Source organism: Anomaloglossus baeobatrachus, chromosome 3 (assembly GCF_048569485.1).
Source record: "Anomaloglossus baeobatrachus isolate aAnoBae1 chromosome 3, aAnoBae1.hap1, whole genome shotgun sequence".
Lineage (NCBI taxonomy): Eukaryota > Metazoa > Chordata > Amphibia > Anura > Aromobatidae > Anomaloglossus > Anomaloglossus baeobatrachus.
This window is the reverse complement of record NC_134355.1, coordinates 687,980,588-688,005,408: the sequence shown is the minus strand read 5'-3', so window position 1 is coordinate 688,005,408 and position 24,821 is coordinate 687,980,588. Positions and strand designations below refer to the sequence as shown.

General features: G+C 42.6%; 2 protein-coding genes across 2 annotated transcripts; both read right to left on the bottom strand.

The window, feature by feature from the left end:
• Positions 1-2,410: 2,410 nt before the first annotated feature.
• Positions 2,411-3,337, bottom strand: LOC142297443 (olfactory receptor 5V1-like). The gene has a single exon (XM_075341670.1). The coding sequence runs from the start codon at positions 3,335-3,337 to the stop codon at positions 2,411-2,413; it is 927 nt and encodes a 308-aa protein (XP_075197785.1).
• A 105-nt stretch (positions 3,338-3,442) lies between these two features.
• LOC142297442 (olfactory receptor 2A7-like) lies at positions 3,443-16,996 on the bottom strand. The gene is made up of 2 exons (XM_075341669.1): positions 16,069-16,996; positions 3,443-3,600 (listed from the first exon to the last, which is right to left on the bottom strand). Exons 1-2 carry the CDS (start codon positions 16,994-16,996, stop codon positions 3,443-3,445), a joined length of 1,086 nt encoding a protein of 361 aa, XP_075197784.1.
• Positions 16,997-24,821: the final 7,825 nt, after the last annotated feature.

The window sequence follows — 24,821 nt, the reverse complement described above, 5'->3', positions numbered from 1 at the left end:
CAATTATAAATAGTAGAACCGGAGGGGAGGTGCTGAAGGGGAAAGAACCCCACATGTCCCGGAGAAGGAGAAAAAAGAGGATTTTTTCACTCCAAAATGATCCCTAGAAAACTATGGGCATTGCCCAGGCCAAAAAGTGGAGCTGCATCAGGGTAACCATAATGAAGAACCAAGAAGAGAAGGGGTATACCAAAATGGGATCGGTAGAATGGGTAAAAGCGCCGGCTGCTTCGCGCATGCGCAGTGAAGTGTAAAAGTACCTTTACTATCTGAAGTATTCCACCCATGATAGGGTTAATACAGCCCTCTTCCTCCCTGTTGTCCGACGCATGCACATAGCTCCGAACGGCTTGTTTAGCAGAATATGATGTATATCTAAATATGACTATAATATCAGGTCCGGCAGACCGTTTCGCCACCGTATGGTAAATCTATGCACCGTACATAATGATATTTTAAGGTCTAAAGTGCCGGCTGCCTTGCGCATGCGTAGTGAAGGACAGGGTAGGAGGTTCGTCATGTCATGTGACCTAGCAAGAGGGCGACCGCCATCGGAGCTGCATTTCTAGCGTTCAGGATCTCCCAGCTGCAACACTGGTGAGTGCTGATGACTGTTCCTTTAAAAGGGACACACAATATCACTACACATTGCCTTTCTTTCCCCTGAGGAAGCCACTGCACACGTGGCGATACGCGTGGGGTTCCACGCCAGGAACTTTGTTGGTTACTCTCCCTATCTACTCCACTTCTATGGCTGCCTTCTATTTTTTGGGGTAGTAAGTACAGTCCCGCTCCTGCGCTATCCCTAGCCTAATCCCTGCCTTGACCTCCCTGCATAGGCCCCAGTGGCCCTGGCCGTATTTTAGGGGTGATAGGCTTGGTAGACATCCCTTATATACTAGGGTTATTGGCTGTATGAGGTATTTTTTGATATTGCTGCCTTCTGTTGATACACTTGTATTGTGGTAATATACTGTGCAGATCCACCTAAACCTCTATATGTACCCACAGTGTTCTGTATATACTTTGTCAGCTATATACTGGTTTTTACTGCACATGGTGCATTATCAGGTCTTCTATTGTATGATTTACTGTCCTCTGTGTTCACTGCACATGGGGGTAACATACTGCACAATCTATGATTTATCCATCTGTTCATGTAATTTACACATTAGGTGTTATCATATCTGACTGTATCTGTACGGCGGTGTTTCATATCTTGTATCTCAACAATACCTGTATACTATATCATACAGTCTTTGTCTGATCATGGATTTGCTCTGGGACCGGGCTTTGTGCAATATATTATAGAGTACCTTCGTTTCATATGTATTGTTTATTTATTATATGAACTTGTTTCCTGGCGTGTATGGTGTCCATGCCTTTGGCTTTTTAAGTGTTTTTAACCGTGTTTTTGTGTGTCCACACTCCAAGTGCGGAGACATGTGTTTTTCTCTTGTTTTCTGCTTGTATCAATAAAATATTCATTTTTTATATTTTGTTGTGGTGATCCCATTTTGGTATACCCCTTCTCTTCTTGGTTCTTCATTATTACTTGTTTGGTATACCAGGAGATCCCACTGGGTGGTACTCTTCCCTCTTGTCTGTTGATCAGGGTAACCATAAGCTCACATGGAATGAAGCCTTCCATGTGCAGCAGAATAAGGGTAGCACTACTCACCAGGCCAGATCACGTATAAACCGGGATAAAACACGTGGAGACCGGCGTCCCAACACGTGTTTCGCATCAGGTATGCTTCATCGGGGGACGGATAAAAGAAGTGCACAAGTCTGACCTTAAATAGGCACCCACAATTACTCAAATCCACCCTTCGTGCGCGCGTCACTGGGAGCTCCGGAGACAGGAACAAAGCCGACATCCGGCGTCCACAGCGGGGACCAGAAGGAAGAAAACTTCCTGTGATGTCACCAGTATATTCCGGCCCCCGCAGTTTTACGCATATCTTTGACCCCGGGGTTTACATGCAAGGGACATTAGCGTCATGTTTCAAATCATGAATTTACCTATTCATAGATAGAAAACATGACATACATGGCCTCATCTAACTGGCTAATATCCATTTGCTGAGATTCCAGCCATCGTCCAGGAAAGCAAAATGGTGTCTTCCGTTCTCTGTTTCAATAGGAGTTCAAAAATATAATTTTCATATTTCTCATATTACCACTGTACATACAATCTTAGTTCATAGTTTTTTACCCAGCAAAGGGTAAACAAAGGGATTTGGATTTCTTGCTCTCCACTTGTGCTCTTATCGACCTCAAGGTCATAAACAGCTCTGGACCAGATTCCAATGATGACCATATAAAGTCTCGGTGTTTTCCTTGGTTAAAAAAAAATTTCACTTAGGATTTTTTTTAAATATCTCAATAACTTCTTCTGTAATGCATCTTAAAAGTAATTTAACAGCATCTTTACGATGGTTTCCTTCACGTCTCTGTTGTTCAGGCTGTAAATGAAAGGATTTAACATTGGAGATAAAATCACGTAAACTATTGAGACATATTTTTCCTGGTCTGAAGAAGCTTCTGTTGAAGGTCCTAAGTATGTGACCATTCCAGTGCCAAAGTACAAAGCCACCACCGTGATGTGGGAGGTGCATGTCGAAAAAGCCTTAGACCGTCCGGCAGAGCTGATCTTCAGTACTGAGATTAGGATACAGATATAGGACACCAGAATAATAATAAAGGGGATGAAAAGTGAGATAAAACTGAAGAAAAATGTGACAATCTCATTATTACGGACATCTCCACATGCCAGCCTCATCACTGGCAGAGCCTCACACATAAAATGGTTGACCTCGTTATTGTTACACAATGTTACCGGCGGCATTGTTAATGATGGAAGAAAGACATAGACGAAACTGAATCCGCATACAAATGTTGCAAGACCACGGCAAATACTCCACCTCATGACCATGGCATAATGAAGGGGATGGCAAATGGCCACATATCGGTCAAATGCCATAACGGCTAGAAGCAAACATTCGTTAGCCCCTATCCATAGCAGAAGAAGGGTTTGTGTCATACAGGCAGTGACAGATATGGTTCTCTGTGTAGAGATGAGGTCCGACAGTAACTTGGGGGCAGCACAGGAAATGTTGCACACATCTATGAAGGACAAATTGGCAAGGAAGAAATACATCGGGATGTGTAAGTGAAGATTCGTGAGGATCATAGAAATGATTAGAACATTTCCAAAAACTGCCATAATATAGACAACAAAGAAAATAAAAAACAACAAAAAGTTTATTTTCAGATCATCGGTAAAACCGAGAAGAACCAATTCAGTGATCAGAGTCTGATTCTTTATATCCATGGGGTCGAAGGTTCCAAAAATTTAGTTTACATTATTGACTTTCATCTGGAATTAAGAACATATGGCAGGTCAAGAAGATAAAAGCAACAAAAAGTTCATTTATATTTAATCGGTAAAACCGAGAGGAATCAAGTCATCGATAGTCTGATTATTCATAGTAGTCTCTAATTCTTTATGTCCATGGTGTCGAATGTTCAAAATTGACAAAAAGTAAGAGCCATTTTTAGTTCTATTGTTCATTATTTGCCCAACTGTTTTATCTTCTAAAAAACATTGAGTTGAAGGCTCAGGGAAACTTTACTTGACACATATTGACGAGGAAGTTATAGGTTAATATTTTTGGATGAAAACCAAACCTTATCAGCCAAATTGAAGATGGGACCCACTGAATGTTTACTATCGGATGTCCGTTTTTGGTGAAACTGAGCCATTCCAATATTCTTCTGAGCCTCCTTCTAGACATCCCCGAGTTTCTGCATGGCGACCTTTACTAGAGGACATCCAAAAGTCATCCTAGAGAATTCAGTAAAACAAGAATGAAAACCATAATTACCAAAACAAAAAGAGGTTCCAGTGGATGTATTGACCTAGTTGTTAAAGGAAAGTTCAGCAAGAGGTTTGAAGACCAGTCCTCCTGCTGAGCCGCAATGAAACACTTTGACATTTGTGGCAACTATTGATTGGTCCTTTCTGTCTGAGTCTTATTTTCAGGTTGGTAAGCAGAGGAAAATGACAACTCAATCCCCAATTCCATACAAAATGCTGTTTATAATTGAAGGCAAATTGTACCCATTTATCAGATACACTATTCATAGGGATTCTATGCAATCTTGCCACATAATTGATAACCTAGAAAGTGTCTCAGTATTTGGTAATCCTGTTAACGGAACATAATGAGTGTATATATGTGACGCCCCTGGACTATCAGGTCATCACAGGGTATTGTGCAATCTTACCTTCTGTGCAATATCCACCTCCTCCTTGGTTGTGGGTCCATAACTGCATGGTGTTGCCAACATCAGTCAATTAAAGTCCTAGGTACACTCTGAACCACACCCACCAGACACACCAGTGGCCGGCCTGAGTGGAATAGGGTGCCCACTTGGGGTGTTGGTTAAGGGGGGGTCAGGAGTGTCAGTCAGTTGAAGTTTGAGAGTGAAGGTTGGAGGAGTGAAATGTAAGAGGTGAAGGAGAGAGGAGGTAAGGAGCCGGGCTACTTGGAAGCAACTAGGTGGCAGACGGTGGCCTTGGCCCAGTAGGAGCTGGACCCCCGGTCGCAAGGGATCGTGACAAGGGGCACGGAACTGTTGAGGAGGACAGCCGGCAGCCTTGTACCATCACCGGGCTGGGACCAAGCCACGACGGGGTACTTGGACCCTAGGTCAGGGACTAGCTTCAGGCAACCTGACAATTTACCCAACGAGAACGAAGCCTATAAGATCTGCTCTCCACCCACTCCAAAATTGGGGTACTAGCGCAACGAGGGGGATAGGACTTTCCACAAAAACGGTCCAGAAAATCCCAAACGTGAACCCTGAGAGCAAGCTCCCACAGTTAGCCACACTGGGGAGCGGGACTCGACTAGTTTTATGCTTCTCTCAGTAAACAAAAATTTCCTAGAGAAAAATGCACATGGTTGCAAGTTGGACAGTATTTTGCACCTTGAGTCAACACAGCCTCTACCCCCATTTCAGAAGCATCCACCTTCACATTGAAGGTCGAGTTGGGTAAAAACTAGAGCAAGGATAATCAGTCTTTCAATTTATTAAAAGCCCCAACAGCATCTGGAGACCAAACCCTAAAATCTGCCACCTTATTTCTGAGATCAGTGAGAGGTTTAACAATCTGGGAAGAAAAACCCTGATAAATTTTCTGTAGTAATTGGCGAATCCCTGAAATCGTTTCAATGCTTTAAGGTCACGAGGTTGAAACCAATCAATAATAACCTGCAACTTTCCAGAATCCATCTTAAACCCTTCAGCTGATACAATGAACCCTTAACAAAAAAAAATGCATTTCTCCAATGTAGCAAACAAAGAATTTTCTTTCTTTCTTTTGTAAAATGAAACGGACATATTCATACAGTGCAACTCCAGATCTGGAGAAACAATTAGGTTATCATCACGATAGTCTACAATAATCCTTTCAATACAATCAGAATCTATATTATTCATAATGTTTTGAAAAACTACAGGTGCATTAGTTAACCCAAATAGACCATCAGATGTTAAAAACGCCGTCTTAGGCTACTTTCACACATCCGGTTTTTGCTCTGCGGCACAATACGGCTCTCTGCAGAAAAACCGCAACCGTTTTTTTTGCCGCCGGTTGCGGTTTTTTTTGCATAGACTTACATTAGTGCCGTATTGTGCCGCATGGGCTTGCGGTCGGTCCGGTTTTTGCCGCATGCGGCAGATTTAGCCGATGCCGCGGCCGGATGGAACGTTGCCTGCAACGTTTTTTCCTCCGGCAAAAAAAACGCATTGCGCCACATCCAGCCGCTGCGGCGCATAATGCATGCCTATGGACGCCGGATGCGGAAAAAAACGCATCCGGCCGCCGCATGCGGTTTCTTCCACTGCACATGCTCAGTAGCATGCCGCAACCGGAAAAAACGGACGGGCCGCATGTAAAAACTTATGCAAAGGATGCGGTGTTTTCGCCGCATCCGTTGCATAGCTTGCACAGCCGGATTGAGCCGCACTGCTCAAACCGGATGTGTGAAAGTAGCCTTACCCTCATCACCCTCCCGTATGAAATCATAATCTATATTCCAATAATATTCCAATATCAAGTTTAGAAAAGCTTTTTGGCCCCTGCAAGAGATTATATAGGTCAGGGATAAGTGGAAGTGAGGGAATATTCTTAATAGTAATTTGTTTGTAAGCAAAAAGGAAGAATGGATATGACCCTTCCGTCATCTTTTTCATACATATTCTTTCATAGCAGTACGTTCAGGACCAACAGGCACACTTTAAGTAATTTGGCATTAGGGATAAAATTGATAGCACAGCCATAAGGATGATGGGGATGTAATATACAGTGCCTTGCGAAAGTATTCAGCCCCCTTGGATTTTTCAACCTTTTCCCACATTTCAGGCTTCAAACGAAGATAAAAATGTTAATGTTCTGGTGAAGAATCTACAACAAGTGGACACAATTGTGAAGGTGAACGATATTTATTGTTTATTTTAAACTTTAAAAAAAAAAATAACTGAAAATTGGGTCGTGCAATATTATTCATCCCCTTTACTTTCAGTGCAGCAAACTCCCTCCAGAAGGTGATTGAGGATCTCTGAATGATGCAATGTTGTCCTAAATGACTGATGATGATAAATATAAGCCCCTGTGTGTAATCAAGTCTCCGTATAAATGCCCCTGCTCTGTGATAGTCTCAGGGTTCTGTGTAAAGCACAGAGAGCATCATGAAGACCAAGGAACACAACAGGCAGGTCCAGGATACTGTTGTGGAGAAGTTTAAAGCTTGATTTAGTTACAAAAAGATTTCCACAACTTTAAACATCCGAAGAAGCACTGTGCAAGCGATCATATTGAAATGGAAGGAGCATCATACCACTGCAAATCTACCAAGACCCGGCCGTCCATCCAAACTATCATCTCACACAAGGAGAAGACTGATCAGAGATGCAGCCAAGAGGCCCATGATCCCTCTGGATGATCTGCAGAGATCTACAGCTGAGGTGGGAGAGTCTGTCCATAGCACAACAATCAGCCGTACACTGCACACATCTGGCCTTTATGGAAGAGTGGCAAGAAGAAAGCCATTTCTCAAAGATATCCATAAAAAGTGTTGTTTAAAGTTTGCCACAAGCCACCTGGAGACCCCAAACATGTGGAAGGAGGTGCTCTGGTCAGATGAAACCAAAATCAAACTATTTGGGCACAATGCCAAACCATATGTTTGGCATAAAAGCAACACAGCTCATCCCCCTGAACACACCATCCCCACTGTCAAACATGGTGGTGGCAGCATCATGGTTTGGGCCTGCTTTTGTTCAGCAGGGACAGGGAAGATGGTTAAAATTTATGGGAAGATGGATGGAGTCAAACACAGGACCATTCTTGAAGAAAACCTGTTGGAGTCTGCAAAAGACCTGAGACTGGGACGGAGATTTGTCTTCCAACAAGACAATGATCCCAAACATAAAGCAAAATCTACAATGGAATGGTTCCCAAATAAACATATCCAGGTGTTAGAATGGCCAAGTCACAGTCCAGACCTGAACCCAATCGAGAACCTGTGGAAAGAGCTGAAAACTGCTGTTCACAAACTCCTCCAACCAACCTCACTCAGCTCCAGCTGTTTACAAAGGAAGAATGGGCGAGAATTTCAGCCTCTCCATGTGCAAAACTGATAGTGACATACCCCAAGAGACTGCAGCTGTAATCACAGCAAAAGGGGGCGCTACAAAGTATTAACTTAAAGGGGATGAATAATATTGCACGTCCCACTTTTCAGTTATTTATTTTTTATAAAAGTGTAAAATAAGCAATAACTTTCCTTCACCTTCCCAATTGTGTCACTTGTTGATTCTTCACCAGAACATTAACATTTTATCTTTATGTTTGAAGCCTGAAATGTGGGAAAAGGTTGAAAAATTCAAGGGGGCTGAATACTTTCGCAAAGCACTGTATCTGCCACTTTTTCTGAGAATCAGGAGCCAAATAAACGTGGAACTATTTTGTGCTGCTGTAAGAATGACTCGTAAATCCAAAGGTGCTGAATCGTAGGTGGTTTTATTCCACGCGTTTTGACGTGTGACCTCACATCATCTGGAAATGCACCGATTACTAATCAATGACGGTAACGCGATTCACGTGTAGCATTGAGTTTTCAAAAAAGAGACAGACACATGACAGCGGCTTCCATTAGGGTTCAGCTCAAGTCCGGCTCCCAAATGAATCCAAAAATCCAGCTGTATCCTCCAAACTGAACTTCCATGGGTCTCATCTTCACTCAGTGCACCTCTGCTATGATTGGACGGCTGGACTGTCACTCACTGCGTCCAGTGAAATTTGAAATACGTCCAGTAAAAAAGGAAATTTTTGGGCAACGAATTAACTTACCAGATTTTACTATAGTTATATTTATGAACTTGAATCAAAATTAATGGATATAGACCAGACAAGTTCAGGGACACGTCATTATTGATTGATTTCTTTTACTTATACTGTATGCATAGTTTTTGCTTATCGTAGTCTAAGTACACATTAACTATTTCTGGCTGCAAAATGAATTCACTAACATATATATATATATATATATTTATATTTATACAGTGGGTGAAATAAATATTGAACACATCAGTTTTCAAATTAAGTATATTTCTAAAGGTACTATTGATGTGAATTTTTACCAGATGTCAGTAACAACCCATCCAATCCACACAGACAAGGAAATGAGTCCACGGCCCATTTTTAATATCCTGGCGGAGCGAAGGAGGTTGTCACTCAGGATTTTATGGTACATGGCTCCATTCATTGTCCCATTGATGAGGTGAAGTAGTCCTATGCCCTTAGCAGGGAAACACTCCCAAAACATAATGTTTCCACCTCCATGCTTGACAGTGGGGATGGTATTCTTTGGGTCATAGGCATCATTTATCTTCCTTCAAACACAACGAGTTGAGCTAAGGATAAAGAACTCTATTTTTGTCTCATCTGACCACAGCATCTTCTCCCAATCACTCTCAGAATCATCCAGGTGAACATGGGCCTTCTTCAGACTTGCCGGCCGCACATGGGCTTTCTTCAGATGGGCTGGCTGCACATGTCCCTTCTTCAGACGGGCTGGCTGCACATGGGCCTTCTTCAGACAGGCTGGCTGCACATGGGCCTTCTTCAGATGAGCGAGCTGCACATTGGCCTTTTTCAGACGGGTCGGCTGCACATGGGACTTCTTCAGATGGGCCGGCTGCACATGGGCCTTCTTCAGATGGGCCGGCTGCACATGGGCCTTCTTCAGATGGGCGAGCTGCACATGGACCTTCTTCAGACTGGCCAGCTGCACATGGGTCTTCTTCAGACGGGCCGGCTGCACATGGACCTTCTTCAGATGGGCCAGCTGCACATGGGCCTTCTCCAGATGGGTCGGCTGCACATGAGCCTTCTTCAGATGGGCCAGCTACACATGGGCCTTCTTCAGACGGGCCGGCTGCACATGGACTTTCTTCAGACAGGCCGGCTGCACATGGGCCTTCTTCAGACTGGCCGGCTGCACATGAGCCTTCTTCAGACAGGCCGGCTGCACAAGGACCTTCTTCAGACGTGCCGGCTGCACAAGGACCTTCTTCAGACAGGCCGGCTGCACATGGACCTTCTTCAGACGGGCCGGCTGCACATGGGCCTTCTTCAGACGGGCCGGCTGTACATGGGCCTTCTTCAGACGGGTCGGCTGCACAAGGGCCTTCTTCAGACGGGCCGGCTGCACATGGACCTTCTTCAGACAGGCCGGCTGCACATGGGCCTTCTTCAGACTGGCCGGCTGCACATGGGCCTTCTTCAGACAGGCTGGCTGCACATGGGCCTTCTTCAGACGGATCGGCTGCACAAGGGCCTTCCTGAGCAGTGGGACTTTGGGGGCACTGCAGGATTTTAAGCTATTACGGCGTAATGTGTTACCAAGGTTTTCTTAGTGAGAGTGGACCCAGCTGCCTTGAAATCATTAACAAATTCCCCCCATGTAGGTTTAGGCTGATCTCTCACCTTCCTCATGATCCTGGAGACACCCACAAGGTGAGATTTTGCATGGAGCTCCAGATCGATGTTGATTGCCATTCATTTTGTATTTCTTCCATTTTCTTACTATTGCACCCACAGTTGTCTCCTTCTCACCCAGCGTCTTACTTATGGTTTTGTAGCCCATTCCGGCCTTGTGCAGGTCTATGCTCTTGTCCCTGACATCCTTAGAAAGCTCTTTGGTTGCCCATGTTGTAGAGGTTATAGTCTGATTAATGGAGTCTGTGGACAGGAGTCATTATACAGGTGACAATGTAAGAGTCATCTGTAATGGAGGTAACGAGGTGATTAGGAGCATCTAAGTGTCTGTAGGAGCCAGAACTCTTAATGGTTAATAGGGGATCAAATACTTTTTTTTCTCTGAAAAATGCAAATACATTTATATAATTTATACAATGTGATTTTCTGGATTTTATTTTGGATATTCTCTCACAGTTAAAATTAACCTACCCTTAACTGTTCATGTCTGTGTCAGTGGGCAAACTCACAAAATCAGCCAGGGATCAAATATTATTTCCTTCACTGTACATGTTCATTGGTTATTTTTACTTATACTAAATATTCCGAATGACCCACACATTTATGTTGCTGAGCTCCTTTGTCAAATGAAAAAATATATATAAAAAAATATATATATATAAAATATATATATATATATATATATATTAATATATAATAAATTATATAAATAATAAATAAATAATAAATATAATAAAATATATAATAAATATTATTAAAAATAAATTTTTATATATATATATATATATATATATATATATATATATAAAAAAAACAAATAAACACCGAAAAAATAAGCAAAAAACAAATGAATTACATACAAAAACAATAAATGACACTAAAATATTAAATATAATATATCTAAAAATAATACAATAAATACATATAATGTAAAACTATACATTTTACATGAAATGTTATTGCTAACACAATATAAATGGCACCAGCAGAATCCTGTGCACTCAGCTCTGCGCAGCTCTGACCCCGGCTTATAAAACATTGCGAGAATACAGTGTCAGAAATTATATTCTCATGAGATTAATTACATTGTTGTTGTATTGGATACATGAGTGTAATCCTCCCAAACAAGGGACTGGATGCAGATTGGATTATATTTGTTTAATGAAAAAGAAATATTCCTCAAACTGAAAATTTTATCTTAAGCAAATTACTGTCAGCCATATTAGCTTCTTTAGTATACTGTATTATACTCCAGAGCTGCAGTAGTAGAGTCCATATCATAAAATATGTTTTATTCCACATGTGGTAATTCATGATTTTGATGCCTTCAATGTGAATCTACAATTTCCAGAGTCATGAAAATAAAGAAAACTCTTTGAATGAGAAGGTGTGTCCAAACTTTTGGTCTGCACTATATATATATATATATAGTACTAGAAGGTGGCCCGATTCTACGCATCGGGTATTCTAGAATTTACGTATTGTGTAGTTCATGTATGATTTTTGTTATATATATATATATATATATAGATGTTGTGTGTAGTTACCAAGTGTTTGTGTAGGCGCTGTACATGTTCTGGGTGTTGTCTGGGTGTGGCGGGGGGTGAGAGCGGTGTTGTATGTGTGTTGCGTGTGTTGCGTTGTTTGTGGAGCGCTGTGTGTCTGTAGCGTTGTGTGTGTGTGTGTTGCGCGGTTTGTGTGGGTGTGGTGTGTTTTGGGGGAGGTATGTTTTGTGCAATGTGTGTGTTGTGCGGTATGTGCGTATATTTATGTATGCTGCGGTGTTTGTGTGTTGGGTGTTGTGTGTGTGCGGCGTTGTCTGTGTGTGTGGGTGTCTGTGTATGGCGGTGTTTGTGGTTCCCAGTGTGTGTGTGGTGTGTTGTGTGTGTGTGTGTTGGGGGGAGGTGTGCACCTCCCATCATGCTCCATCCCCCATGCTGCGCACCCCCCATCGTGCCCCATCCCCCATGCTTCGCACCCCCCATCGTGCTCCATCCCCCATGCTGCCCACCCCCCATTGTGCTCCATCCCCCATGGTGTGCACTCACCATCGTGCTCCATCCCCCATGCTGCGCATCCCTCATCATGCTCCATCCCCCATGCTGCCCACCCCCCATCGTGCTCCATCCCCTATGCTGCGCACCCCCCATCATGCTCCATCCCCCATGCTGCGCACTCCCCATCGTGCTCCATCCCCCATGCTGCGCACTCCCCATCGTGCTCCATCCTCCATGCTGCGCACTCCCCATCGTGCTCCATCCCCCATGCTGCGCACTCCCCATCGTGGTACATTACATCCCCCATGCTTTGCACCCCCCATCGTGCTGCATCCCCCATGCTGCGCACCCCATCGTGCTCCATCCCCCATGCTATAATAGTTCTCCTATTATACTCAGAGAGGAGTATAATAGGAGGACTATAATAGGAGGAGTAGTCCTGGGGGGAGAGGAGTATAATGCCGGCTCCCTGCACATGTGTACCGGGAGCTGGTGTACGCTAGTAACTATGATACACATCGGGTAACTAAGGGACCTTAGTTACCCGATGTGTATAATGGTTACCAGCGTTCACCGGCTCCGTCACGATCCCAGCAGCGCAAAGTTATGTCTGGCGATGCGTGCGGAGGGCCGGGGCGAGCGGCCAATCCATGCGGAGGGCGGGGCCAGGCCGAGGCGAGCGACCAATCCGTTGGGGGGGTGGAGCTGAGGCGAGGCGAGCGGCCAATCCGTGCAGGGGGCGGGGCCATGGCGAGCCCAGCGGCCAATCAGCTTTGTATCACCGTAAGGACACAATTTTGGAGCAAGACAGACAGACAGACAGAATAAGGCAATTATATATATATATATATATATATATATATATATATATATATATATATATATACTGTATATATATATACATATATATATACACGGTATATATATACAGTACAGACCATGTTAGGAGGAGACTTTGTGCAGTAGCCTTCATGGTAAAATAGCTACTGGGAAATCACTGCTAAGGACAGGCAACAAGCAGAAGAGACTTGTTTGGGCTAAAGAACACAAGGAGTGGACATTAGACCAGTGGAAATCTGTGCTTTGGTCTGATGAGTCCAAATTTGAGATCTTTGGATAAAACCACTGTGTCTTTGAAGAAAAGGTGAACGGATGGACTCTACATGGCTGGTTCCCACCGTGAAGCCTGGAGGAGGAGGTGTGATGGTGTGGGGGGGGCTTTGCTGGTGACACTGTTGGGGATTTATTCAAAATTGAAGGCATACTGAACCAGCATGGCTACCACAGCATCTTGCAGCGGCGTGCTATTCCATCCGGTTTGCGTTTAGTTGGACCATCATTTATTTTTCAACAGCACAATGACCCCAAACACACCTCCAGGCTGTGTAAGGGCTATTTGACTAAGAAGAAGAGTGATTGGGTGCTGTGCGATGTCGCTCAGCAGGTATGTGCGTGTGACGCTGCCGTAGCGATAATGTTCGCTACGACAGCGATCACCACATATCCCACCAACGACGGGGGCGGGTGCTAACGCTCACGACATCGCTAGCAATCACTAGCGATGTCGCAGCGTGTAAAGCACCCTTTAGTTTTTGCAAGTTATAGAACAAGAGGAAAGAAGCTATTAAATTTTATATGTTTAATCCAAAAAGGTAAGCAGTATTTATAAAAATATACAAGATTTTACAAAATGGAACAAAACAATACAATGTAGACAATTTCATAAAATAAAAATGATAAACAAGAAACTTACTAACTCGTGCCACAGGTATGACTTCCAGGCCTTAGGGAGGGGATCCTTATAGTAAAAACAGACAGAACCACAGCTTATCTGTGCCCTCCACCAACTCAACCACCGAAAAATGTGGCAGGTATCCTTTATTACTTCAGGTCACAAGTCGCTTGATGACCTTATATGGGGAGGTGTGTGGAACCTTCAGAAAATTATGGAACTCCACTTTCCCCTTGGGTTCATAGGCAAAGAATATTAGCATCATGTTTCTCATCATGAATTTACCTATTCATAGATAGAAAACATGACATACCAGGCCTTATCTAACTGTCTAATATACATTTGCTGAGATCCCAGTCATTGCCCAGCAAAGCAAAATGGTGTTTTGTGTTCGCCGTTTCCTTTGGAGTACAAAAATATCATTTTCATATATTTGATATTTATGCTGTACATACAATCTTAGTTCACATTTTTTTACCCAGCAGAACAAATGGATTTGGATTCCTTGCTCTCCACATGTGCTCAAGGTCGTAAATAGCTCTGGACCACATTCCATGGTTGACAATATAAGGTCGTGGAGTTTTCCCTACTTACCAAGGAGAGGGTGGTTTGGTTGGGAGGGAAAGTAATATTTTTCATGACAAGCAGGTACACTTAAAAAGCAAATTTAAAAAACTCTGTCTGAACATAACCTTAATGAGTTGGTCACTCAGGTGACACAAGTGTTTTTTAGAAAGCTTACTGACTTTCAATCCCATCCACCATGGTTTTTTTAGTGTATATATATTAAGGCACTCAAACTTTTCTTTAACCCCCTTGATTCTTAGGAAAGATCGAACCCTCCCTTCCTTTTTTTATTTTCATATTTTTTTTTATCACCCTCCACTTTTATTACTGAAGTTATAAAGTTATAGGTTACTACAAAATAAATAAATAAAAAAATATCCTGTCTAAAGGTTATTCCAATTAAAACCAATCCATACATAATAATTTGTTGTTTTCTGGGGCGCCAATCGCTTGGACCCACAGAGACTCCAAGGATGAGACTCTGTACCCCAAGAATGGGGTCTGCATTTCTCTCCTGAATGCATCTGAGGTGCCCATGCCGGATTCTCCTCCATTCATTGTCCATGGGAAATATCTGAGGGCAGCACTCAGAAGCCCCATAAAAAAATGAATGGAGCAGAGGTCAAGCATGCGGATCTCCCTTTCTTTTGATTTCGAGCCTCGACTCAAGAGCTCTGTGTCAAGCTACCACAATGTGGCGCTGGGACTCAGGAGTAGGAAGAGCTCCTGAGTACAGGAAGACAGAGGCCCACTATAGGTCACTAACACAAGCGCAGGGATAGTCAATCAGCCAAGGTCTGTGCCGAGATGTCACGTCTGTACCGAGGAGTTAGCCATCCAAAGTCAAAGAACAAAACCAAGTTCGGAGGCCGGGACAACAAGTAAGCCCAGGGGAGCGAGCGGTGGTTGGGACACGGAATGGGACAAGAGTCAGGAAAACAGGGAAGACAGAATGGACAGGTGGGATGGAGGTCAGGGAGAACAGGTACGCACAGAGGAGGCAGTAGACGTGAGGACACGGAACAGGACCAAGGTCAGGAAAACAGGGAAGACAGACTGGACAGGGGGGATGGAGGTCAGGGAAAACAGGTACGCACAAAAGAGGGAATGGACGTGAGGACACGAAATGGGACCAGGGTCAGGAAAACAGGGAAGAAACAATGGGGAGGAGGGATGGATGTCAGGGAGAACAAGTATGCACAAAAGAGGGAGTGGACGTGAGGACATGGAACGGGACCAGGGTCAGTTGGACAAGGATGCCAGCCTGGACAGGAGGGCAGGGAGGTCAGACTGGGCAGGAGGGATGGAGGTCAAGGAGAATGGTACTGGGTAGCGAGATTTGATAAGAGTACACTCACAGGAACCAGTTGCACGCTGCAGAGCAGGAACTATTATTGGCGGCATCCCGGAGGTAACAACACCAAGATATGGCGGTGTGACTTCCGGAATGAGGCACGAATGAACAGGTCCCTTCCTTTGGATCTAACCTCGGAGACAACATACATGCACTGGCTCTGCAGAGTCCGAGCCATGCTAAAATCATGACACTCTGATCTTAGGATCACTGAGAATCCTAGAACCCCCAGTGATCAGCAAATTATCCCCAATCTTAGTAAACAAGGTCTCATTGAATTTTTATTGTTTACTGGTTTATAAACATTCTACTAAAGATTCTTTTTAATATATCTAATAATTACCTCTGTAATGCTTCTTAAAAGTAATTATGATGGTTTCCTTCACTTCTCTGTTGTTCAGGCTGTAAATGAAAGGATTTAACATTGGAGATAAAATCACGTAAACTATTGAGACGTATTTTTCCTGGTCTGAAGAAGCTTCTGTTGAAGGTCCTAAGTATGTGACCATTCCAGTGCCAAAGTACAAAGCCACCACCGTGACATGGGAGGTGCATGTCGAAAAAGCCTTAGACCGTCCTGCCGAGCTGATCTTCAGTACTGAGATTAGGATACAGATATAGGACACCAGAATAATAATAAAGGGGATGAAAAGTGAGATAAAACTGAAGAAGAACGAGACAATCTCACTATTATGGACATCTCCACATGCCAGCCTCATCACTGGCAGAGCCTCACACATAAAATGGTTGACCTCATTACTGTTACACAATGTTACCGGCGGCATTGTTAATGATGGAAGAAAGACATATAAAAAACTAAATACGCATACAAAAACAGCTAGACCACGGCAAATACTCCACCTCAGGACCATGGCGTAATGGAGGGGATGGCAAATGGCCACATATCGGTCAAATGCCATAACAGCTAGAAGCAAACATTCGTTAGCCCCTATCCATAGCAGAAGTAGGATTTGGGCTCCACAGGCAGTGACAGATATGGTTCTCTGTGTAGAGATGAGGTCCGTCAGTAACTTGGGGGCAGCACAGGAAATGTTGCACACATCTATGAAGGACAGATTGGCAAGGAAGAAATACATCGGAATGTGTAAGTTAAGATTGATGACGATCATAGAAATGATTAGAACATTTCCAAAAACTGCCAAAATATAGACAACGAAGAAAATAAAAAACAACAAAAAGTTTATTTTCATATCCTCGGTAAAACCGAGAAGAACCAATTCAGTGATCAGAGTCTGATTCTTCATATCCATGGGGTCGAAAGTTCCAAAAATTTAGTTCACATTATTGACTTTCATCTAGAATTAAGAATATATAGTTAATTAACAAAAAGTTAATTTTTATTTCGTCAGTCAAACCGAGAGGAATCAAATCATCGATAGTCTGATTTTCATAGTAATCTGATTCTTTATGTCCATGGTGTTGAATATTTAAACTAAGTGTTATTTTTGGTTCTACTGTTCATTAATTGCCCAACTGTTTTTTTCTTCTAAAAAAACAAGTAGACAATGAGCTGAACCCTCCGGCAAGCTTTACAAATTTACTAGGAAGTTATTGATGGTGAAACTAATCCTGGAGAACGTGCCTGTGAAGCTAGTCAAGAGGAAGTCAAGAGGTCTAGGGTCAGATACCAAGAGGGCTCGTCGTAGACAAAGGGGAAAGATAAAGGCGGGGTCATCAAGTGAAACAATTAATTTCATATACAACACAATTTGTGGTTGATGCAATATTTTTCCCTTGTGGCCACTAGTATAAGAAAAAAGAAAAAAACGATTTAACCTTATTTTGTCAGGTTTAGGGAGAATTTTTGCTTTATTAAACCTGGAAAAGTTACAGGACTGATCAAAGACATCAAGGATTTTTATCAGGCAAAGCCCTATGTATTGCGGTTTTCAGGTCTAGAAAGGGTTAATTTACCTAAATGGGGGTCCTTGTACTCCTTGCTTCCTCCCACATGTTTTAACATTTCTCAAATAAATGCTTGGATTTTGTGACTGAAGAGTGCCACTAATTTTCTCTTTTTTTGGGGGGGGGGGCAAAAGGTATAAAAGGCACACAGATACCGAGTATAAGGTACAAATGGCAGCAATGGAAGGACCAGACAATCAGCCTTCATGGAATGAAGCAGCTCTCAGGATGTCTCCTCAGGTCCATATCCCTTCCAATAAATGAGATATTGGAGAGAATTTTGGACCCTCCAAGAATCCACGATCTTCTGCATCTCCTACTCCGAACCTCCATTGACAGAAACAAGAGGAGGCAGGGATAAGGTAGACAACACTGACAAGACAAACTCTATTAATAAAGATCTGTAGAACAGATTTGAAATGCAAAGCGCCGGACGAAATTTTAATCTAAAGGTCACCGGATTAAGAACCTCCAGAATCTCATACGGGCCAATAAATTTAGGACCCAACTTCGCTGATGGAAGTTTTAGCTTAATATTTTTGGATGATAACCAAACCTCATCATCCAAACTGAAGATGGGACCCACTGAACGTTTACTATCGGCCTTCCGTTTTTGGCGAAGCTGAGCCACTCCAATATTCTTCTTCCGAAACCCCTTCCAGACATCCCCAAGTTTCTGCATGGCAACCTTTACTATGGGACACCCAGAAGTCCTCCTAGAGAATTCACCAAAACAAGAATGAAAACCATAATTACCAAAACAAAGAGAGGTTCCAGTTGACGTATTGACCCAATTGTTAAATCAAACCTCAGGAAGAGGTAAAGATGAAGACCAGTGCACCTGATGAGCGACAATGAAACATCTTAAAATTTGCTCCAAGTATTGATTGGTCCTTTGTGTCTAACTGTTAGTTTCATGGTGGTAAGCAGAAGAAAACGAGAACTCAATCCTCAATTCCCTGCAAAATGCTGTCCAGAATTTGAAGGCAAATTGTACTCCCTATCAGAAACACTGTTCAGAGGGATTCCATGCAATCTTGTCACATGATTGATAACCTAGAAGGCATCTCAGCATTTGGTAATCTTGATAATGGGATAAAATAATCCGGTTTACTGATTCGGGAGTCAATGACCACCCAAATCACAGTTTTCCCTCCAGACAAAGGTCAATCCATGGACAAATTAGTCCATGGTCTTTTCGGAATTAGCAATGGAGCCAGTTCCCTGGCCGGCCAGTTATGAGAGACTATAGTGAGTCCCCAAATTACACAAGCGAATATAAATTCTTTAATATCATTAAGCATTGATGGCTACCAAAAGAGCCTAGCATTAGCTTTCTTCATAGCCGTGACCCCAGGGTGACCACTTAAGACAGAATCATGAAATTACTACAATAGACGTAATCTCAGGTACACAGAGAAACAAATAATTTGAACCCGGGAATAGAGGAAGGAGCCAACGATTAGGCTTCATGGATCTCTGTTGCCAACTCTGAGAATACCAAAGAAATCACAGTACCCTGGGGAAGAATGGAGAATGGAGGAAAAGCGGAATCAAAGCTGTGCGCCAAGGCGTCAGCCCTCACATTTTTAGACCCCGGCCCAAACGGGATAAAAAAAATGAATATACAGAAAAATATGGACCATCTGGTCTGTCTTTGGGTCAACCATTTAGCTGATTCAATATAAGTTACATTTTTATGACTTGATGAATAGCTCCCTCCAAAAAATGTCTCCATTCTTCAAAAACTAATTTGACAGCGAGTAACTCACAATTCCAAATTTCTCTCAGCAAACAAAAATTTCGTAGAGAAAAATGCCCATGGCTGCAAGTTGGTCAGCGTTTTGCACCTTGAGTCAATACAGCCTCTACCCCGATTTCAGAAGCATCCACCTCCACATTGAACGGCTTCTGGAGGACGATTGGGTAAGAACTGGTGCAAATATAAACACTCTTTTAATTTATTAAAAGCCCCAGCAGCATATTTCAACAAAAGCTAATATGCCCTCTTACTTGTGAAATCAGTGAGAAGTATAACGATCTGGGAAAAAACCCTTATAAATTTTCTGTATTAATTGGCGAATCCCAGAAACTGTTTCAATGCTGTAAGGAAGCGAGGTTGAATCCAATCACTTATGACCTGTAACTTTAACTTTCCAGGATCCATCTTAAACCCTTCAGCTGATACAATGAACCCTGAACAGAAAAAGTGCATTTCTCCAATTTAGCAAACAAAGAATTTTCTCTAAGCTTTTGCAAAACGAAATGGACGTATTCATAGTGCGACTCCAGATCAGAAGAACCAATTAGATTATAATCGAGATATTCTACAATAATCCTTTCAATACAATCAGAAGCTACAGTCATATGAAAAAGTTTGGGCACCCCTATTAATGTTAACCTTTTTTTTATAACAATTTGGGTTTTTGCTATTTCAGTTTCATATATCTAATATCTGATGGACTGAGTAATATTTCTGGATTGAAATGAGGTTTATTGTACTAACAGAAAATGTGCAATCCGCATTTAAACTAAATTTGACAGGTGCAAAAGTATGGGCACCTCAACATAAAAGTGACATTAATATTTTGTAGATCCTCCTTTTGCAGAAATCACAGCCTCTAGTCGCTTCCTGTAGCTGTTAATGAGTTCCTGGATCCTGGATGAAGGTAGATTTGACCATTCCTGTTTACAAAACAATTCCAGTTCAGTTAAGTTTGATGGTCGCCGAGCATGGACAGCTGCTTCACATCATCCCACAGATGTTCAATGATATTCAGGTCTGGGGACTGGGATGGCCATTCCAGAACATTGTAATTGTTCCTCTGCATGAATGCCTGAGTAGATTTGGAGCGGTGTTTTGGATCATTGTTTTGCTGAAATATCCATCCCCTGCGTAACTTCAACTTCGTCACTGATTCTTGCACATTATTGTCAAGAATCTGCTGATACTGAGTTAAATCCATGCGACCCTCAACTTTAACAAGATTCCCGGTGCCGGCATTGGCCACACAGACCCAAAGCATGATGGAACCTCCACCAAATTTTACTGTGGGTAGCAAGTGCTTTTCTTGGAATGCCGTGTTTTTTTCCTCCATGCATAACGCCTTTTTGTATGACCAAACAACTCAATCTTTGTTTCATCAGTCCACAGGACCTTCTTCCAAAATGTAACTGGCTTGTCCAAATGTGCTTTTGCATACCTCAGGTGACTCTGTTTGTGGCGTGCTTGCAGAAACGGCTTCTTTCGCATCACTCTCCCATACAGCTTCTCCTTGTGCAACGTGCTCTGTATTGTTGACCGATGCACATTGACACCATCTGCAGCAAGATGATGCTGCAGGTCTTTGGAGGTGGTCTGTGGATAGTCCTTGACTGTTCTCACCATTCTTCTTCTGTGCCTTTCTGATATTTTTCTTGGCCTGCCACTTCTGGGCTTAACAAGAACTGTACCTGTGTTCTTCCATTTCCTTACTATGTTCCTCACAGTGGAAACTGACAGTTTAAATCTCTGAGACAACTTTTTGTACCTTCCCCTGAACAACTATGCTGAATAATCTTTGTTTTCAGATCATTTGAGAGTTGTTTTGAGGAGCCCATGATGCCTCACTTCATAGGAGATTCAAATAGGAGAACAACTTGCAAGTGGCCACCTTAAATACCTTTTCTCATGATTGGATACACCTGCCTATGAAGTGCAAAGCTCAATGAGGTTACAAAACCAATTTAGTGCTTTAGTAAGTCAGTAAAAAGTAGTTAGGAGTGTTCAAATCAAGAAATTGATAAAGGTGCCCATACTTTTGCACCGGTCAAATTTTGTTTAAATGCGGATTGCACATTTTCTGTTAGTACAATAAACCTCATTTCAATCCAGAAATATTACTCAGTCCATCAGGTATTAGATATATGAAACTGAAATAGCAAAAACCAAAATTGTTATAAAGAAAAAAGGTTAACATTAATAGGGGTGCCCAAACTTTTTCATATGACTGTATATTATTCATAAAGTTTTGAAAAAATATAGGCGCATTGGTTAACTAAAAAACAATGACAAGGTTTTCAAATAGATTATATAGATCAGGGATAAGTAGAAGCGGGTGAGTATTCTTAACAGTAATTGGTTTAATTCACAGAAAGCGAGGCCAGGACGATGACCTCCATCTTTCATTTTGGCAAAGAAAAACCCAGCAACTAAAAGCAACAAGGAAGAAGGGATATGACTAGAGTTTGATAAAAGTTTGCTAATTTCAAATTTGGTACCAACCTTAGCCTCTTCGGTTCGGGCTCAGCTACCTGAGTACTTTGCTCATAAGTCGGAAATGTTTGGTAACTATTCGTTTGCAGATAACCCACTCCCAGCCCCATCATTGCCATGTTAACTATTAGCATGGCTGTGATTGGCCAGGGAAATTACTATAAGAAAGGAAACAAAAGAGTTAAAGCACGACATATCTATCAAGTCTCACATGGCTGTAACTGCTCCCGCAGCTGTATTTCCAGGGCTGCTGATTATCCTGCTACATTTTCACTGCTTTGCCCGGTCATCGGGATCTCTGATTGGCTGCTGTCAGTCCCCACCCCCAGACAGAGTCTGTAATTGGTTGTAATCACAGTCCCTTAATGCGGGTCTATTATATGTGGTGTAAAATTAATAACTAAAATTGGCATAGAGTGCCCCCATCTATTTATACCAGCACACATAAAGCCCACGGCTACAAGCAGCAGTCCCCAGCTGTGCGCTTATCTTGGCTGTGTATCAAAATAAAAGGAATCGCATGTGGATTTTTTTTAAAAAAAAATTAAATGAATAATTTTAAAAAATCAGCATGTGGTCCCCCCAAATTTTGATTCCCAGCATTGATAAAGCCTGAAGGTTGGGGGCTGGTTTTCTCAGGCTGTTGAGACCCATGCCTTTTGAGCCACCACAGCCTAAAATTAGCAGTCTGCAGCTGCCCAGGATTGTCACATCCATTAGATGTGACAACCCCGGAACTTTACCTGGCTCCTCCCAATTGCTCTGGTGCAGTAGTAATTGGGGTAATAAGGGGTTAATAACAGCTGTGAGCTGCCACTAAGCCCTAGATTAGTAACGGGAGGCATCTATGAGATCCCCCGTTACTAATCTGTAAGTGAAAGTAAATAAACACAATCACCAAAAAAATTCTTTATTTGAAATAAGACAAAAAAGTACCCTCTTTATTCACTTTATAAACACCCAAAATACCCCTGAAGGTCTGATATAATCCACACGAGGTCCCAAGACAATACTGGCTCTACTATATCTGAACTGAAAGCAAGCGGCTATAGAACATGACCACATGCTGTAATTTCAGGCAGAGACTGAGCAGCGATCAGCAGTAACGTCACTAAGGTTATTAGTGGTCACAGCTCTCCACCTGTATGCACAGGTAACCTGACCACAGGGGACCTCAATGTACTCAGTGACCTCACCTTAGGTGACATCACTGAGTTCACAAACCTGCATCTCCTGGCAGAAAATTGCATTTTTTTGCCAAGAGATGCAGATTTGGTGCTGAAATTTCTATATTATATTTCTGCTCCCAATCTACACCTCCTGGAAAAAAAATAGCATCAAAACTTCATCATAACGCATGTGGTCTTCATACTTTTTTTTGCCAGGAGGTGTAGATTGGGTGCAGTAATAGGGTGTTAAAGTTTCAGAGCCAAATTTGCATCTCGTGACAAAAAAATGCACAAAAATGGTATTGATGCCATTTCGTTTCAGATTTCTGCCAGGAGGTGCAAATTTGGTGCTGAAACGTCTGCACTAGATTTCTGCACTAAATTTTCAACCCCTGGCAGAAAACCGCACCGAAACAGCGAAAAAACAAAAAGTAAGTTATGTGTAATAATGAAAAATGACACAGGTAAGAAGTATTGAACACATGAAGAAAAGAGGTGCGAGAAGCAACGGAAAGTCCTGACACCAGCAGAAATCTATCAGTAATTGGGAAGCAATCCTGTCACTTAGGGAAAAATAATATCAGGTTCAGCAGATGGATGATAAAAAGGTGTATCATTACCAAGGTTCCACACAAGAAACATCTCATTATGGGTAAAACCAGTGAGCTTTCTTAAGATCTTCCCAACCTTCTTGTTACAGAACATACTGATGGCATTGGTTAAAAAATAATTTCTAAACTACTGAAAGTCCCAGTGAGCACTATTGAGGCCATAATCTGGCTGTGGAAAGAACATAATTCCATCATATACCGGCCATAACTAGGTGCTCCCTCGCAATATTTCAAATAGAGTGAAAATAATGATCATAAGAGTTGTCAAAGAGCCAAGGACACCTGTGGAGAGCTACAGAAAGTCCTAAAATCAACAGGTACAATTATTACAAAGAAAACAATAAGTAATGCACTCCCTGTATGCACGCTCCTGTATGCACGCTCACCACCAAGATCTAATGCTGAACAAAAAGCAGGATCAAGAGTGTTTAGTCAAGTCTGTGAAGTACTGGGAAAATATAATATGGTCAGATGAGACCAAGCTTGAACTCTTTGGAGGTCATAATACACACCATGTTTGGAGGCCAAAAGGCAAATCACCCCAAAAACACAACAGTGAAGTGTGGAGGTGGGAACATCATGATATGGGGCTGTTTTTCAGCAGATGGCACTGCCAAACTTCATATAATTGAAAGAAGGATGAATGGACAATACCGAGTCATTCCTGATGAAAATCTGCTGCCATCTACTAGGGTTATGAAGATGAAACGAGGGTGGACATTTCAACAAGACAGTGATCCCAAACACACGGCCAAGGAAACTCTCAAATGGTTTCAGAGAATGGAAATAAGGCTGCTAGAATGGCCGAGCTGAATCTAATAGAAATTGTATGGCAGGAACTAAAGCTCAGAGCTGATAGAAGGAGCAGGATGTGAGGAGTGTGTGTGTTGTGGGCGGGGGCCACTGCCGCTTCTGGGCCCACTCGGATCCGGGTTCGCTGCTGCGGCTCGAGTTGTGACCGGACCCGTGCTCACACGGCCGCCCGTCCTCACAACCATCGGAAAAGGGGTTATGTACAGGGGGAATTGTCTGTGATGCCACCCGTGGGTTGCGGTGAGGGATGGTGACACTGCCGCTGCCTGGTGATGGGGCGCCTGGGGCTGGTGGAATGGGGCAGCTAGATGGGATCCCCTCC

Coding starts and splice junctions, on each gene's coding strand:
- LOC142297443 (XM_075341670.1), bottom strand. CDS start 3,337: ATGGATATAAAGAATCAGACTCTGATCACTGAATTGGTTCTTCTCGGT.
- LOC142297442 (XM_075341669.1), bottom strand. CDS start 16,996: ATGGATATGAAGAATCAGACTCTGATCACTGAATTGGTTCTTCTCGGT. Junction 3,601..16,068: donor TTTTAAGAAGCATTACAGAG/GTAATTATTAGA, acceptor AATGTTTTTTAG/AAGATAAAACAGTTGGGCAA.